The sequence below is a fragment of the Amblyomma maculatum genome, chromosome 4, assembly GCF_055883805.1.
Source record: "Amblyomma maculatum isolate TAMU_Amacu chromosome 4, ASM5588380v1, whole genome shotgun sequence".
NCBI classification, from domain to species: Eukaryota; Metazoa; Arthropoda; class Arachnida; order Ixodida; family Ixodidae; genus Amblyomma; species Amblyomma maculatum.
The window spans coordinates 63,301,937-63,314,413 of NC_139347.1; the positions used below are offsets into that span (position 1 = coordinate 63,301,937).

General features: G+C 43.7%; 1 protein-coding gene across 5 annotated transcripts in view; it reads left to right on the forward strand.

Moving 5' to 3' along the window:
- The window catches only part of LOC146191250 (uncharacterized), a 38,520-nt gene that overhangs the window by 24,437 nt on the left and 1,606 nt on the right, over positions 1-12,477 (forward strand). Inside the window, exons 14-16 of one of the 5 annotated variants that reach the window (XR_014706623.1) lie at positions 1,144-1,202; positions 2,794-2,914; positions 5,081-5,204. Coding sequence is in view for 1 of the 5 variants with exons in the window: in XM_084601740.1 (XP_084457866.1) it covers positions 5,081-5,268; positions 7,055-7,314; positions 10,450-10,554 (553 nt within the window). In the remaining 4 variants the exon portion in view is untranslated. Of the gene's footprint in view, positions 1-1,143; positions 1,203-2,793; positions 2,935-5,080; positions 5,269-7,054; positions 7,315-10,449; positions 10,571-12,477 lie in introns of those variants that run through there. The other 4 variants (XR_014706625.1, XM_084601740.1, XR_014706626.1 and 1 more) reach the window with 4 other exon arrangements.

Here is a 12,477-nt window from a genome sequence, read left to right on the forward strand (position 1 = left end):
AGTTTCCGCTATTTCACTTTGTTTAGAGATTAAGGAATTGCTGTGGCAATGCGTTAATCTTAGTATTCATGTCGCTTTTCTTTGGTGCTGTTTGTTTTGCTGTTTCCTCTTTTGCCTCGTAGAGACTAGTTAGCCTTGATTCATCACTGCACCGGTTGTCTTAAGCGTGCGCACACCGCATTGGAGAGATGGCTGGGTACACATGTCTAGTATTTCCGTGCCTATTTAGAATTAGGTTAAAGTTTACCTTCAGCAGACATCTTGTCTTTGTTAATATTACCATACTGTGTGAGGTGAGTCCTCACGTTGTAAATAAATATTTAACACATGAAATAGCCAGAGGCTACTTAGAGATATAAGCAGCTTTGTATGGTAGGTTGGGCATTTAGCTAGCCTTACCTTTGTTTTGTTTACGTGCTCTATTTTTGAAGCACAGAGTGAGGTGTCAATCTACCTTACCGTTTCTCAAGCTGCAGGGACGAGTTCCACAAACCTGTTGTATTATGGTCCACTGCTTTCCACCGGAAAAGTGGTTGGGCCCTGACTGTTGTGGGTGAAGCTGGTGTGCTGGATTGTCACGTTGGAGCTTGGAAACATGCTTATATGTGCACACCTGAAGGGATTTTTCAAAGTTCTGCAAAATGATTTTTACTACTGGGATCTCATTCTCTCTTGGCTATTTTCATTTTGTCCAGAAACAGTAGATCAGTGATTGCTTTCAAGATCCCACATGGATAAAAAAAGGGCGTGGAAGTATGTTGAGAAATGTATGCTCCACTGTGTCATCTGCACTAGTTCAGCTCACAGCATGCGACTCATGTTGACTGCTCCAGCTTGCTGGTGGCTGGAGAGACGGACTGTGCATGCCAAAAGGTTGACAACCTGGGCTAATGGTTTGCAATGTGTTTAAAAGAAAGAAGAGGAAAAGAAAACCTTCGGTTGGGCCCTTCTACAGACATTGTAGTGCTCCGGGAAGTAATGTCAGCATTACAGTGAGCTATGTATGGGTCGAAGAGAGCTTGCATCTATCTGATGATGAGGCTTAAAGATGTCACTCAAAATGCACTATTATTGGGGTTAGCAGTGACAGTAACGGCCAGTTTTTGTGACTGTGAACTCAGCTGTGTAGCATGTTCTGAACAGGCTTACTCGGCATGGCTGACCCCTGCTGTGCGTGCCCCCTTGGTCCAGCCCTGAAGTGAGTAAGTGGCAGACACGCTTTCTATTGTGTTCTGTTCAGCAGCATTATTCCTTCTTGTTTATGCTGCTTTCCATTTCCTGCGGGCAATTCATTTATTGGCATGAAGCTAGTACTCCACGAAAGATTTTTTTTTTTTCTTTGGTCTCGTCCTTTACCTGAGATTTATAAATGAGCTGGCATGCTGTGAGCTGCAAGGTTACGCTGCAATTTATTGATACTATTATCGAGGACTTGATGTAGCTTGTTTGGGGCATTGCAAACTGAACATTAGCTATCAGTAAAACATGGAATTTTAGCAGGGCTAACAATGCACCATGGGAGCTCGTTTACTGCAACAGGTACTCCTTGACCAAAAGTGACGGTTGTAGCTAATTTCATTGTGCTCCTCTTGGTGACTGGCTGGTGATGTGATGCAGCCTGTGCCCAGCGTATCCGAGGGAAATGCGAGGTGAGAGCTCACTCTTGGGAAACAAGTGTGCCACCTGTTGTGTGTGCATCTTCGGCACACTTTCAGCAGTAAACTTGGATTTTGCGTGCCAGTAGTGGCACTCTATTTAATTTGGTGTTACACCTGAAGGGAGTGTACACTGGAGGTAGTGCACAGGTTGTGCCCAGACAGTCGTGCCTTTCCCTGCTGAGGCGCTTGTGTAATGTTAAGGAAGAGCATCTTTGTTTGTTTCTATCATTCATTTTTTATTTTTGGTTGGTTCTTGCCCAGACCACCACATCTTTTGAAAACAAGACCCGACATATTTTTGAGAGATGTTTCCATTTGTTGCGATACCCCAATTTCAAGTCAGAAATGTGCTGTTCTTATTCTTTGCTTTTAGATGATGGTTTGGTTTGTGGGGTTTAACGTCCCAAAGCGACTCAGGCTATGAGAGACGGCGTAGTGGAGGACTCCAGAAATTTCAACCACCTGGGATTCTTTAACGTGCACTGACATCGCGCAGCACATGGGTGCCTGGCCTTTTGCCTTCACCGAAAAGCGGTCGCCGAGGTCGGGATTCGGTCCTGCATCCTTGAGAACAGTTGTCGAGCACCGTAACCACTGCACCACCCTGGCAGGGTGCTTTTAGATGAGGCTCTCCCTGTGTCTTTACAGTATCAAATTGTAGCTGCTGTGGCATTAAAACAGGGGTATGGGAAGGGCATGTATAAGCACGCAGTAATGTTACACTTTTTGCATCAACGCAGAAGTCTTATCGTGTGAAGCATCGTTAAATGCTCAATGAGAAATAGTGCAGCTCACATGTGCAGGAGCATTCTCAGTTTATTGCCGTTACTAAAATCGAGGCAGTTTCTTTTCTTCTATCTTTCTTTATTATTACTTTTTTTGAAGCTTATCTATTACCTTTTGGCCTACACTTTATAGTGTGAGCTTCACTACTAGTACAAACCTTCTATCAAAAAGGAACTCTATATCTAGATCTTTAAAAGGCCTTAACCACTGTGTGGCAGCATAGCTTTGCACTGTAATCGCGGGTCACTTTTTTTTTTTGTCCCCTGTGATCGCAGAGCTCTGTGAGTGTATATGTGTTTGTGTGTTTCTGTGTACGAGCCATGACTCACTGCAGCCAGTCCTGTTTCAGCCTTCCCCTGGACACAGCAGCACAGACAACCAAGCTAGAACTGCTTCGAGTGAGCAGTGGCAACTGTTTACCATTGGACTTCTGCAAATAAGATCGCCACATCCATTGAGTTTGTGGCCTGGTGCGTGCCTCTCAAGGAATAGCATTAGACCTACTGTGTCATTGCTCGTGTAAGGATTCCAGGGAACTCTCTTTTTATTTTGTTTGTTTGATTTTCATTCTAAAGACAGGTGTTACACACTGTTGTTATGGTTGTGTCACTTGAAATTATTTTGGGCGCCTTTGCTGTGGTACTGTTGTTCTTGCACGGCCATTACCAAAAAAGGATGCCTTAAAAATGGTACTATAGTACCTTGGTCTTTTCTGAGGTGTTATTTGCGCGAGTTAGCTTGTGTGTTTCTTTCTCGGTCTTTATTGATCTTGAGCAATTTCTTCTCTATAGTAATGCCGTGAGTAGCAGGATAAAATACCCATGCAGCGCTTGTTATGCCTTTCAATAGGCTGATTCCTTGCGAATCTGCAAGAAATACCTATAGTCGCTCATTTTTTATATGCAACTTTTCTTCCAAGTTTTTAAGTTCACAAAATTTAGTTTTTGGGTTCCAGTTGCAGGCTGTAAAAGTAAGTGATTGCAGCAGTACAGCTTCATTTCTTGCTTCTTTAACTATTAGTAGTGTTCCGAGGCACACTGTACTCATTTGAACTTGGGTAGCTGTCTTAGAATGGACAGGTGAAAGCGCTAAGATGCAAAATTTCAACCTTGTGTTAGTGACCTTATGGTATATTAAAAGCTTCATGACTCCTTCTTTTTGTGTGTGTTTATGTGTGTGTAGCACGCTCCTACAAGTTAAGTACCTTGTGCAAGGAAATAATTAACGCACCCAAGTATACTCTGTTGTCCTTGGACGTTGGTTTATCCTTGTGGGGTTTGTGAGGAGTGTAAAATGGGAAGAATGCTACCGGCATGATCTGTTTGTACAGCTCTTTGTGTGGCGCTGTTTGCGGCATTTTGTTAGAAGAGGATTTAGGCTACGCAAATGTTTACCTCAAGGGCTGTACGTGTATGTTGAAGGATATTAGTGCACCATTTCAAATTAGCAAAGTGAACCTGACTTTAATTGGAAGCTTTGTTAATGTTCAAGTAACAAAATGCTGCTTGTATTATCATGAGTTTACGCCATTTGACCCGTACATGTCTAGTTTGTGTGGCTGCACTGTATTATGCTTTTGGACATTCATGTAAAAATTCACTTGTCAATGATAGCAGTGTACTGAGACACTTAGCAGGTTTTAATTAGCAAGGTACAGCACTTAAAAGTGGTCTAGTTTTAGATTTCACCCTTTTATTTTGCTGCTTAGTCTGATGAGTAGAACCCCGCTATAGTAAAGTGTAATAGATTAATGCAAAACTACAGTGCCATTTCATTGATGAGTGGATTTTTGTTTTTAATTCATAGTAAAGACATCGTTAATAAGGAAACGATCATAGCAAAGAGTGTCTGTGGCAACATACTTCCGACATCGCACGGGTACAGCCTAGGGCATCTTAGAGCCACAGACATTCATTCAGAGGCAGACGGATACCTAAGATGATAACGCAGCTCTCTCTGAGGTCACTTGATCATCAGGCTCATGAGCTGCGAGAAGCCAACCTGTTGAAGGCCTTTGGAGTGCGAGGAAAAGCGCGCTGGTCATACGGGGAAGAAAAAGAAAAGTAAAAAGTAAAGCTGGCCATCTTGTTTGCATCCCTACATCTGCTGTCGTATGATGGTCTACAGGGACTTCTTCGCCAAGTTTATAAATTGTTCCAGGACAACAGTGCTTTGCGCACACGTCTGTGTGTAAGTTTGTATGTGAGCTACTGTTTGTCCTGTTGCTTCAGGGATATGCTTTATGGGTTCTAGCTTTAGTGTTGCCTGCCATAGGGTCCCCGGTTATGGATTCTAGCTTTACTCATCTTTAAGAGTCCCTGGTCATCGCCAGAAGCATAGTGGTTGTGGCAGGTGGAAAGCCTTGTTTGAGAGTTAGCGAGCATTTGCCAGTGGTAAGATCAAACTGTACAGTAAGTAAAATGACTCATTTGTGCCCCCCAACTTTTTTTCATGACTTATTAAGGCATACAAAAGGGCTTGTATCAAGTCCTGCGAATGTATCCAAAATGTAACTTGCCTGGAAGATTCCCGATGATACCAATAGGATAGGTTGCAGACCGAAAAGCGGCACTCAAAGTGTCAATAGAGTGACCTTTCTTCCTTTTGTTTTTTTCTCTCTTTCTTGCTATTTCTAGTGGGCACGCGAGGTATTTTTATGTGCAAGAGGAGACTGGCCACTCCCAGTGGACACCTCCCGCCACAAGTGCCAGTGGCACGCCCGACTCCAAGGCTCAGACTGTCAGCGGAGAGCCATCTCGGGACGAGTTAGCTGCCATCGCATCACAGCTGGCTGCTGCTCCACCCCCTCCACCTCCACAGACAGGTGAGAAGAAGTGTGCTTTGGCTTGTGCTGTGCTGGAGATGACGTGTACAATGTACATAGTGCAAATCGAAAAACTCAGATACTGTAAAATATGTGATCAAGTCAGGGAAAAGGATTGATTGAAATTAACGCTATGGTCTACCTGGAATTTTGACAGTGCCACCTAAGTGTGTGATGTGCTCACTCTAGTGCAACATTCTGGCTCCTTTACGAATATAATGCCGTTTTAGTGCAAAAAAACTGCTTTTCTAGCGTTAAATTTTGAATTTTCCGTTTTGTTATACAGAAAGAACCCCCATAGAAATAAAGCATAGACCAACCAAACTTAATTTTAGTTCGTTTTATCTGATAATTCGCTATATTTGTGTTCGTTATAGCGAGGTTCGACTGTACTATGTTTTCTTGCCTCCACAGTGGTCTGGGAGTTTTGACTGAAACAGTCAGGGAACTTTAAGAGAGTAGCTTGCTAGATGGCCTGTTTATATTTGTTTGAGAAAAGAAGGAAACCTTTTAAAATGGTTACAGCTTCGTAATGCAAGATTCATTAATAGCCGAGGTATTTTTATTTCTTAATGTATTGAAGTAAATGATTTGTAAAAGACGAGCTTACACGCATAGCTATAAAGCACTCTTCTTTAGTTTACCACTCATACTTATTTCACTAGCACCCCTTTCGTAGTCTTCTTCTCCTAGCGCGTTTCTTGACCACTGCAGGTGAAACATGCCACTTTCCTTCGTTCTTGCCATACTCTCATTCCATGGTGGCCCTCTTCCTTTCGCGGTCACCCTTCAGCTGATTTTCTGTGGCAGCCAACCTCTGGTTGCTCACTGTACCCTCCTCTCCTGTATGCTGCATGATATTGGTGCATATAAAGAATCCCATGTGGCCAAAATTATCCAGATCTTTCCACTACAATGTCCCTCATAGCCTGAGTCACTTTGGGATGTTACCCGCCGTTCGGTTACGCCAGTTACTTCTGCTACTACAACGCTGACCCTGGGAGCGGGCCTTTGACAGGTTTTGCTGTAAATTCAGCACGATTAATGGCATACCAAGGTGGAGACATGCAAGTATGTAGTGTTTAGGAATATAGTGGTATTTCTGGGAGATGAATTCTATTACGGCATGTTCTCATGTGCTGTCTCCTCTTAGTAGTGTTCCTGCATGTTTGCTAATGTAGAAACTGAGGTAAATGTTTCAGCTGCCTGCCTGCTGGCACTTAACAGTTCCCACATAGTGTATCATATATGATACAGCAAATTTCCTTGGTGCTAAATTGTTCTGAACTGCAAGAAAACTTTTTCTCATTTAGTACCATAGTGTGTACTGTCTGCAATCCATGTGCGCAATAATTTAATTTTTGGAATGAATTATTTAGTGATTTTAATTGCAAAAGTGCTAGGAGGTAGCACTTTTTATTTCTTGCAGAAATTTGATAGAGGAAATATTTTCTTCATTCTGACTAGAAGCAGCACTTCGAAAAAGTTATAAGGACATCATTGAGATTTATTTTGTCTGCTTACACTATCACCTGTGCAATAATCCTTCAGAACTACATTGTGATAAAGGTATTTACTCGTGTATCAGATGATGCACCATGCAGTTAGGGGTAATTTTTCTGTGGTAAAGGTCATGCGGTAAAAGTCTAAGATTGCACTGGGAACATTTGAACCATTGTGTTCGAAGGAATTAATGAGCAATGATTGACTCAGATGGGCACAGTAAATGAAAGGGTAGTTGGCAGCATTGCTTTGCTGAAGGCATCAGCTTTTTATGTTTTCACAGGCAGTGGAAGTGACGTGGCCGAGGAGACCACTGCTAATCAAGGAGACGAAGCAAGGCAAATGGCAGAGGAGGCGGAAAACCTAGATGGCATGAGTCTGGACGCTGCGGAAGCTGCTTTTTACTCCAGCTTTGCACCGTCAGCAGAGCCTACATCAAGTGCTCCTCAGGAGGACTCTGTTGACAAGCAGCCTTCAACCAGGGGTCCAGCACCTGAGGATGAAGTCAGCGTGCCGGCTGTGCCTGCTCCAAAGAAAAAGAAGGTGCGCCTTTTCAACCCAAAATGATGTAGAAGCTGTCACCAGACTTGGAGGAAAGACTGAAAGTACATAGTTCATTGATGAGCTTGTGTCCAACCTAAAATTAAGAATTATTGGAGAATTAAAACTTAATTCCATAGCAAATCTCTCCAGAACTATAAGAATTATTGGAGAACTAAAACTTACTTCCATAGCAAATCTCTTAAGAACTACTCTCTTAAAATTTGAAGAAAAACATGCCTAATACTGATTACAGTCGCCGACCGATTTTTCAGACTTGCGGGACCCTAGAAATGGTTCAAATAATCGAACAGTCTGGAAAATTTGTAAACTTGAAAAAAAAAAGTCACTTTTCTGCGTAAAATCAGCTCTAAATATTACGAAATTCGCCACTCCTCATGTTTCATTTACATGTCGATAATAGGGAGTTATAGTGTAGCGTGATCCCAAACTGTGATTTGCTTCCATACACCGCCTGTGTGCAGCAACTAGCACGATCCAATATACTGGGCGTGGCCGCCAATGCACGCACGCTTATCTGTGCCGACGCGGCAGGCATGCACGCCGCCGGGAAGCATGCAACTCTCTCAACGCGGTCACTGCATGCACAGCAGTATCCTGCTGAAGTGGATTGCACTAGATGCACGTGCCATGCGAAACAATAACATTCAGTTTTCATGGGTAATGACGGTAGCGCGCGGGAAAAAAAGCGAGCAGTACAAGAGCTTCCATAGAAAGGCCCCCCCCCCCCTCTCCATCCCTTCCTGCCGCATTTTCCCGCGGGCGGCAGCGGCGTTGAAACAGGGGTGGACGGTGCTCATGTCCCATTTTCAGTCCGTTTGCGTGTGCTCTTTGTAGGACACCCGATAGAGGCGAAAAGCAAGGCGCTCGTGTGCTGTGTGATGTCAGTGCACGTCAAAGAAATCCAATTGGTCGAAATTTCCGGAGTCCTTCACTACGGCGTCTCTCATAGCCTGAGTTGCTTTGGGACGTTAAACCCCGCAAACCAACCAAACCAACCTTTGTAGGACACCGCGATGACAACGAAGAGCGTACCATTATTGCCTGTGCCTCAGATGGCAACGGTCAACAAAGAGCCAGTTAAGCTAGTCCATCCTACCTAAATCGAAAACGACTCCTTTCACGGCCGTGCAAAGCGAGATGTTTGCAACAACGGTGCTTGCACATGTCTACGTCATGCTGAAAAAAAGAGCCTTCAGCCAAAAAAATAACGATCTCCGCAGTATCGCTGGTGCCACTTTTAGTCTGAAAAATCTAAATTTATCTAATCTAATCTCTAAAATCTAATCTAAAATCTGAAATATCGTTCACAAAAATGTACACATTTCTTTGGGCCGCGTGACAGTTCCTTACTGAAATTCAAAATATCACGCGGGTCTGAGTTATTGGAGTCCAAGAAAATGTGCGAACTATATAGAGAGCTAATTTAATCTGCATATAGCGGAGAGCATAGCTGCTCGTCTTTCTAAATACCGTATTTACTCTCATAATGCTCGCACTCGCATGATGCTCGCACCCCCCACATTGCCTATCGAAAATTGGAATTTTTTTTTTCCTCGCATAATCATCGCATCCCCAACATCACTGCCGCGAGAGTCGACATGTTGCACCGCGGCAGTCGACTACACGAAGCGAGCGCCATCTTTCTAGTGCTACTGAAACTAGCTGGCCCCGTTAGGTGCGTGCGCTACCAGGAGGCGCTACCCGACCCAACCGACGATCATCATCACCAGCTCCGACCACTCCGAGCGCCTCGAGAAGGAAACGTCAAGGTGTTTCGTCAGTTTTGTTCCGCTGGTACCGCCGCACGTTCTCCCGAGTTCCGCGCATAGTTCTGCCATTTTGCGAAGACTTTCGTAGGCCTCGCTCAGTGCGTGCTACTTTTGTCACCGTGCTCTTGGTGCCGCTTCGCCATGGGGCGATACGCAAGCTACACCGCTGCCTTTAAGCTAAAAGCTGTCGAGTACGCTTTGGAGCACGGCAACCGCGCTGCCAGCAGACACTTCGGAGGCAACGAGTTTTGTGTCCGCTACTGGAGACGGCAGCACGACAAGCTCAAGGCAACCAGCAAGACTCGGCGTGCCTTCCGTGATCCGAAGACGGGAAAGTTTCCTGGGGTTGAAACTGCACTCCTGGACTACGTTAAGGCTCTACGGGCAGACTCCGCGGACTCTGAGTGATGGTGATGTTGCGGGCGGCCAGCCTTCGCAAATAAAGTGTTTCTGCAGCTAGTGTTTGTCGTCTCTGTGGTTTTATTACAAACGTAAGTCCTGCTTGCAATTGAAGTTTTGGTTAAATTTACAATAGCTGGCTTGAGAACCCCGGTTCACAGCCTATTTACATTTGCTTTCAGCACTCCAAAGCATTGTTCAAAAATTTTCCCCGCGTAATTATCGCACCCCCTAACTTCGCACCGATTTTCTGCGAAAAAAAGTGCGAGGATTATGCGAGTAAATACGGTATGTTTTAATATTCTAACCTGAATTAGGTAACAGCTGTGTTTTTGAATCTGAATCTTCATTTCAGGTCAAACACTACATTATTATATTGGCACTCCCTAACGTTGCAGGCTGAATGAAGTGCAATTTAAACCAGGGCATTTCATTTCTCTAGGAAGTGCAAAGGCAAGAACTTGCATAGGCAGTCCTGAATGCCTCTACTGAATTTTTATTACAGTGTGTTTTAGTTTCTGTAGGCTCACTGCTGCTAACAACAGATACCTCGACTCATTCTGTTCATTTCATCGCTTACAATGAAAAAAAAAAAATTAATTCAGGTCAAACCATAGCTATAAATTTCGTGAATCTGTAAAACATTAAATATTTGGAACCAAAAAATTCAATGCTTATTGTGGTAAAATTGGACATTTTTCATTTTGATCACCAGCTGTACCCTTATATGCTCAGTTTGCAATGAGCTTATTATCTGTTATCTGCTTGCAGCACTGCGTGGAATTTTAAAAACTTAATTTGCGTGTATCGATTTCACTGAAATCTGGCCTAAAGCCAGGTTTGATTGTAGACATTGCTTGTTGTGGTATTGATGCTTGAACTGCTATGCTTCCCTGAAGGGATTTATCGTTTACAGTTTATGGTCGATTGAATATTTTTTGCGCAGACAAAGGTTTCTGCCGGGCTGACTCTCCGCAAGAAAAATATCCCTTCGCTGCTTCAGAAGTGGGAGAAGATTAAGGAAGAACAGAAGCGAGGCATGCCCAGCTGACCCGAGGAGCACAGATGTGAGCCCCTGCTGTCATTTATTGACGTAGAATGAAACTGGCGCACTGTGAGGAGGCGCGTATATTAGTTGGCCACTCTGGATTACAATTTATTTACTCTTGCTCTTTGTTGAAATTGTGAAGTCACTAATAATGCTGATTCGATCGAATCAACCTTACCGTGACTTCGCAAAGACAAGCCTGATCATTAAAACAAATTTTTGTTGGGCCGTATTCAATGGCTGCAAAATAAGGAAGTGCTCCCTTTCTCAGGCAACTGTTCTAGTCAATCTAGTGAGTAGGTTGAGAGTAGACAACATGCAAAACGAGTCCTAGTAAAAACGTTTATAAATTGCTTCGCTGTTCATTAGGGCTGTTGGCCAACTACACACTCAGTGACAGCTGTTTAACTTAATGATTAATTAACCTACCTGTTAGAGGACATCTTTGTACGTTGGGTATTTGGTTTCAGTTGTAGGGCAACGATCGTTATTTCTCAATTGATTGAGTAGAAGCCTTAGTTGATTGAGTTGTGTCAGTGCAACAAGCATGGTTTTAAAGCTATCATGCCACTGCGAGGTATTGTAGTATTTCATATTGAAAAGCACTACTCAGTAATGTGCATGTATCCTTAGTGATAAAAGACCTCTACCTTTATTTTTGATGCGGTTTTATTCAGTTTTGTTTATTGACTTGCTTTATTGCTATGTGTTGGCAGCAAAAGCAGCTAATCGGCAGGAACATCGGCGACCTACCGTCTATATCAAGCTCATTTTATGTGAACTGTGTCGTCAGTTGCAGGAACTGCCCAAGGAACTGTATGCTGCAATTGACTGGAAAAATATTCATCATACTTTATAGATTCTTAATGCTTCTTGTTAATAGCAGCTGAGTCTTTCAATGCATTCTGGTCACATAATGATGGTAGGGCTTCATATTCTAGTCATTCTAGTGCTGCGGGCACCAACATCTGCACAAGTGCATTGTCGGATGAACTCAGTGCTGTCGTGACCGACAGGGAGGCTGCTCAGCTGCTAAATTGGTGGGGACATTCGATATTTACCATGCCTTTGTGCGTTCAGGTAATATAATTTTTTCATTGAGATTATGTTGAGTGCTCGTGCATACCTGTGGCTACAGAGGTGCAGCTGAGAAAGTCTCGTCGGTTCCCTGTCCCACTGACACACAGCTGCCAAGGAAACTGAAACAGGCAGTAACATAGCAAGAAACTGGTTATTTCAGCTTTGCCTTGAGATATGTGCGTGCTTGAAAAAATATTTCATGTTTTCACACTTCAGAATAGTACCTGCAGCAGCCTTTCATGGCTAGTAGACCTAACGAGTTCACAAGATCCGCAAGTGTGGTCACAAGTTTTCACAAGTGCAGCTGGTGATCGCATGTAGTTCTGGCAACAGTGACGCGAAATCAACGACTGCTTACTTCGCAGGACATGCAACGAATGTTGCAATGCTTTATGCGAACCGTAAAATGCTTGTATCAATTACGCCGCTCGCTTATTCGCACTGAAATTTGGCACACAGATAACATTCAACCGTCTACACTTTCAATACCAGTTTGGATGATGCACTTGCATGATTCGATCAAAATTAATTCGAAATCCGCATCGGCTGCAGCATCGCCGACCAAAAAAAAGCCGCTTTCGCCTAGGTGATACTGGTGGCACCATCTGATGGTATATCCATGAATATTCATCAGCCAGAGCCAAGGCGAGTCACGATATATTACTTCGACTCCAACGCATGGCTGAGCTGTCACAATACAAGAACCAGTATGCACGTGAGGTGGGGTACTCAATGAAATATGCGGAAGCGCTACGTGAGAGTAGTATGCAACAAAAGGCAGGAATAACCGCACCAGCAGTGCGGCCAGTGCAAAAGCGATCGGTAAGCCGTGCTGCCTAGCGTGCG